This window comes from Panicum virgatum, chromosome 9N (assembly GCF_016808335.1).
Source record: "Panicum virgatum strain AP13 chromosome 9N, P.virgatum_v5, whole genome shotgun sequence".
Taxonomy (NCBI): domain Eukaryota; kingdom Viridiplantae; phylum Streptophyta; class Magnoliopsida; order Poales; family Poaceae; genus Panicum; species Panicum virgatum.
In genome coordinates, this window is record NC_053153.1 from 26,431,149 (window position 1) to 26,436,122 (window position 4,974).

Sequence of the window (4,974 nt, forward strand, 5' to 3'; positions counted from 1 at the left end):
CAGACCCACAAATGTATGGATCTAAACAAAGCTGAGCTTACAATCAATCCAATCAGCTTTTGAAGATCTAATGTTACAACAAAAGAACTGATAGCCAATTAAACAGATTGCTAAGCCGGGTAAATTGTGAATAAATCTAAACGAGAAAACAGCGATGCGCCCGAGATCAAAGCTTAGATAAATTCGATAACTTTTGAATAGATCTGAGCAAAGCCACAGCGATACGCCCGGAAGCTAAAACTCAGATTTACTCGGTAAACGAAAACTTACCAACAAACCAAGTCGCTCGAATGTGAGGCGTCCTTGATTAGCTTGAAAGAACTCGCGAAAAAAGAAAAGGGCGAAGCCGCCGACAGAAAAGTAAATTGCAAGAAGAGTAAAGTTTTATTTGATGGATGTATATCAATCTTCTACAATGACCGGGGGCTCATATTTATACCCCACGCTAACAAAAGTTCTAGTCGATCACGACAAACATGATTGTAACTTGAAAAACAAAAAACTACTCATAAACAAAATATCTCCTGCCAAACCGAAGCCAAAATATCCGGTCAATTCTGCCTTCCTCCGGTCAACAGGATTTCCATCGGCGATGTACGATCACCCTGCCAAATTCACCGTTCCTGCCCAAACGAAACATTTTCTCCTTTGCAACACTCAACTTTGATACATGTTAAAATTTGGTGTTAACAGATTCGTCTCGAAAAGTTGCATCCATCTGTGAAAAGATTGCAAATAAAATTCATTTAGTATTTCATGCATGCAAGTTTTTTTTGGGCAAGTTGTGCTGGAGCAAACAGGGCTTCAGGTGGCTGGCTCGCTCATTAGCTGGAGCTCGACTCAGCCCTCCCCCTCAGGCTTGCTCCAACTGTTCCCTGGGAACCGCGCCCCACCCTACGTAGTGGGAGCTTTGGGGGGAAATTTCGCGCCCCACCCTACGTAGTGGGAGCTTTGGGGGGGGGGGGGAATTTCCTCCAACGGTTCCCCCCAAAGCTCCCCTGTATACAAGCTCCCCTGTATACGGGGGAGTTGAAACTCTCCTTATATAGAGGGTGAGTTTCAACTTCCCCTATATTCTAATCACACTATTTCTTCACGATATTAATTCCATTTGAGCCCCGTAACATGATGATAATATGTATTATGACAGTACAAATACTGTATGATTTTTTTAAATTCAAAAATGATAAATAAATAGTTAGTTAATGAGTGATAGTACATAAAGGGAATAGATAAGGGGAAATGGTTGGAGAAAAGGAGTTATAGGGGGAGAAATCTTTTGAAGAGAGATAGTAAAATATAATAAATAGTACGTTTGGGGGAGTTGGAGAGGGGGAATGGTGGGAGATAGCCTGAAGCCTCACGGCCTCACGTGTCGTTCATCTCCTCCCTCTGTTTTTTTAGAGAACATATCTCCTCCCTCTGTTCCCAAACCTTCCCTTCTCCCGGACTCCCTCCTCCTTGCTCTTGCTTCCCTGGCGGCGACGACTGGGCGTGCGCCGGCGCCATTTGTGACATCTTCGCCCAGCCCTTGGCCGGCGACGGGCATCCACCAGGTATCCCCGCCCCTTCCTTTTCCTTCTGCTGTGCGAGACTGAGCACCCCAAACCCTAACAAAATTGTTTGCATTCGAATCTTAATCCAGTTACAATATAACTTCGATTTCGTTTGCAAAAATTATCGGGTGTGGCCTGCGCCCCCTCCCCCCCTCGTCGCTCCCAAGGGCGACTCGGGGGCGGTAGGCTGAGCGCCGCCGGCCCTCCCCCCATACCCCTGTCCCGGCCGCCGTCGCCGCGGCCCGGCCTGCCGGCCGGTGGTGGCGGCGGCGGCCTGCGGCGGAGCCGAAGCCGGCCCTCCGCGCGCACTCCCCTTCTCCTCCTTGACCCCTCCCTTCTCCGTTGGCTCCAAGGTCGCCGTCGTCTTCCCCGTCACCGGAGATGGTCGCTGGTCGCCGGATCCGTCCTCCCCTCGGCTGGATCTCGGCGTTCCCGGTCGCCTCCGCCTTTGGGGCCGCTGGTGGCGTCGTCATGCCTCTGATGCTTGACGGAGGCATGGCCGGGTTGATGTTGCGTGTTCTCTGCTGCGTCTGTGGCTGCTCAACGCCCTGTTATCCCGCTTGGCGGAGGCATGGCATGGCCTGCTGCTGCTATTGTTGCCTCCATCTTTTTCCGCCCCTGTTCTCCGATGCATGGCGGAGGCAGGGCCTGTCGACATGGCTCGGGGCTGCCGTGTGCTGCCGCCCCTCTGCTGCCCCCCCCCCCCCCCCAGCTATTGTGTGCCTTGTTGTGCTTGCTGCGGCACTTGCTGCGCTCTGCTTTCACTCTGCACTGTTTCGTCTCGCTGGATCGTTGATGTGCGCTCATCGTTCGGTCCTGGTAACACTCAACATGGAGATGGGCCACTAGGTCATAGGCGATGGCCTTGTGTCTGGCTTCGGCTGGTGCCAATAATGGCAACACTCTCGGTGCTGTTTACCCTGTTGGAGGCGTTGGCGACACTCTCGGTGCCGCTTACCTCGTTGGAGGCGTTGTTGCAATACGGATCCTTCCTTCCGGAAAGTGTCATCTTGAGGAACTTTTGATGCTGTTGTCGTTGTTGGCACGCACGTGGTGCATTTCGACAGTCTGCTATTCTTTGATTGCAGGGCAGTTGCTGCTGATTATCTCTGGTGCTTCTGGATTAGTGTGGTTGTTTGGTGGTGGGGACTACTTTCATTGCGTATTGGAGCTGAGGCGGTTGTTTTCTTTTCTGTGTTTTCTAGTCTTATGTCACAATGCTAACATCTGTGTGGTCGACTATAACTCGGCGCTTCGGGGGCTCTCTCGAAGTTGCGTCACTCTTATTGAAATACATGCTCAGGCATGCTCTAAAAAAAAATCAGGTGTACATGTGTACACCCATGTCCTATGCTGGGTCCACCCCTGCTTCAAAGTTCAAAGTCTAGGTGCAGCTGTGCATCTCTCTTGTTACTGCTTCTGATGCCTGTCTCTTGGCGTCTATAGTTTTTTTTCCCCAATTTGATCTGCTTTGCTAAGGTCCAGGCGATCTGATTATGCCTTGCTTTCTGTACTTTCCACTTAGCTTCAAGCAGAAGACACCACTTCTTCAAGATGCCAAGGGCCCCGGGCGATGCAAAGCTTCTGATCCAGTCCCTGAACAAGGCATATGCTGCCACACCAACAAATCTTAAGGTTGCCCCATTTGACCTCCACTGTCACCTGCGGTTTCAGTCATTGTTAGCTTGTTCCTGAACCTTTTAACTCATTGTGCTGATATATCTGCAGATTATCGACCTGTATGTGATTTGTGCAGTCGCTACTGCCGTGATTCAGGTAAATTTTTACATTTGTGTCTTTGCTGTTAATATCTAGTTCAGACAGATCTGGAGCCGCGAAATGGAGGCTCAAAAATTTACCTCAACAATTACTAGTGTATACCCTAGTATCTGGAGATGTTTCCTGATGCAGATTTTCACATCTAGATAGCACAATAATAAATTCTACCTAAGTGTTCGTGATTTTCACTATCTAAGTGTAGCTTCTGGAGATATTTGAAAAATTTAACTGATCAACTTATGCTGTATACTATCTTCTATCTAGAGATGTTTCCTGCTATGGATTTTCACTAAACTTAATATAGAAATTGTTGAAAATCTGGCACAAAATTTGTTAATATGCTGCTTTTCTAAGTGATGATGCTGAGTAATTTCTTAGATTACAACAATCTATCAAGTTGCAAAGTTTTGCTCTCCCTATCTGCTGGCGAGCAGATTGTGTGGGTGTAGTGTAGCACTGTAATTGTCCCTGTAGCTTTTGCAGACTGTATGTTTCTCATCTTTTTGATTCTTTATAGATGAACTAAGCTGTTATTTTCTTAATCCAGAATTTATTGTCCTCAACCAATGTTCTTAGGTTGAGTACAAGTTTTTTTTTATGCGCTTGTTTTACCAACTGTAACATTGTTATTCAGTTTGCAACTCTTCTCTTCACTTGTTTTGCAACATAGCTTGCCATTGCCCCTGGCATGCTAATACAAATGCCTTCAGAGACTTACCATCATGCTGTTTTGTGTGGCTAAACAGATTGCGTACATGGGCTTAGCTGGGTCATTCCCTTTCAACTCCTTCCTCTCAGGTGTCCTTTCATGCATAGGAACTGCAGTACTTGCTGGTAGCAACTTATCCCTTCCCTTGTCAGTTAGTTCTTGGTTATCCTTTTAGCTTTTGTTGCATAGTGGATGACCTCCACCTTTTGTTATTTTTCAGTTTGCCTCCGCATTCAAGTGAACAAAGACAACAAGGAATTTAAGGTAACACTTGTTTCATCTCCATTTGCTAGGATAATTTTACTTTAAAAAATATGGCATAATTCTGTTTGCCAAAAAAATTCCTGCAGGATCTTCCCCCGGAAAGGGCCTTTGCTGACTTTGTTCTGTGCAACCTGGTGCTCCACCTGGTGATCATGAACTTCCTTGGATAAGAAACTACCGGACACTGAGTGGTTAGATTTTGTAGCCCCAGATTGTGGTCGCTGATCAGTGCGTTTTAATGTTTGGAACTGTCATAATGTCGAGTATCCATATGATCTCTCACAATTACCTATGTATGTGTTGACGCAAATTACGGCCAACACACGGACGCAACTAGAACGTGTAGCGAAGGCGCGCGTTGCAGCGCAGCTGTACAGATCGGTCTCAACTAGCGGTCAAATAGGTTGCCGCCGGCGAGATCGGTGACGAAGCCTACGAACACTAGCTCAGGAAGACCCGTCGGGGCAGGCACACGTAGGGTTGGCAGGCTATTTAGAACGCCCTCAATCGATGTAGAGACGAAGGAGGAATAGCTAGTAGTAGATTGGAAAAGCTAGGGCAAGAGAAAATAAAAAGATAAAAGTTGTATTGTTTGATTCATTGGATACCCTCAATCGGTCATGACTTTTTATATTTATATGGTGGGGTGGATTTATCTTGCAAGGA

The 4,974-nt window shown here is 47.0% G+C and overlaps 1 protein-coding gene across 3 annotated transcripts; it reads left to right on the plus strand.

Annotated features, from left to right (window-relative positions):
* The first annotated feature begins 1,393 nt into the window (after positions 1-1,393).
* Positions 1,394-4,600, plus strand: LOC120692225 (dolichyl-diphosphooligosaccharide--protein glycosyltransferase subunit DAD1-like). 3 transcript variants are annotated; one of them, XM_039975486.1, is made up of 7 exons: positions 1,401-1,556; positions 2,645-2,735; positions 3,082-3,191; positions 3,285-3,332; positions 4,082-4,169; positions 4,265-4,308; positions 4,395-4,600. In XM_039975486.1, exons 3-7 carry the CDS (start codon positions 3,111-3,113, stop codon positions 4,476-4,478), a joined length of 345 nt encoding a protein of 114 aa, XP_039831420.1. In that variant the 5' UTR covers positions 1,401-1,556; positions 2,645-2,735; positions 3,082-3,110; the 3' UTR covers positions 4,479-4,600. The 3 variants fall into 3 exon arrangements, with proteins under 3 accessions (XP_039831419.1, XP_039831421.1, XP_039831420.1); XM_039975485.1 differs by lacking the exon at positions 2,645-2,735 and having other exon boundaries at positions 1,394-1,556; XM_039975487.1 differs by lacking the exon at positions 2,645-2,735 and having other exon boundaries at positions 1,397-1,556; positions 3,092-3,191.
* The last annotated feature ends 374 nt before the right edge of the window (positions 4,601-4,974 follow it).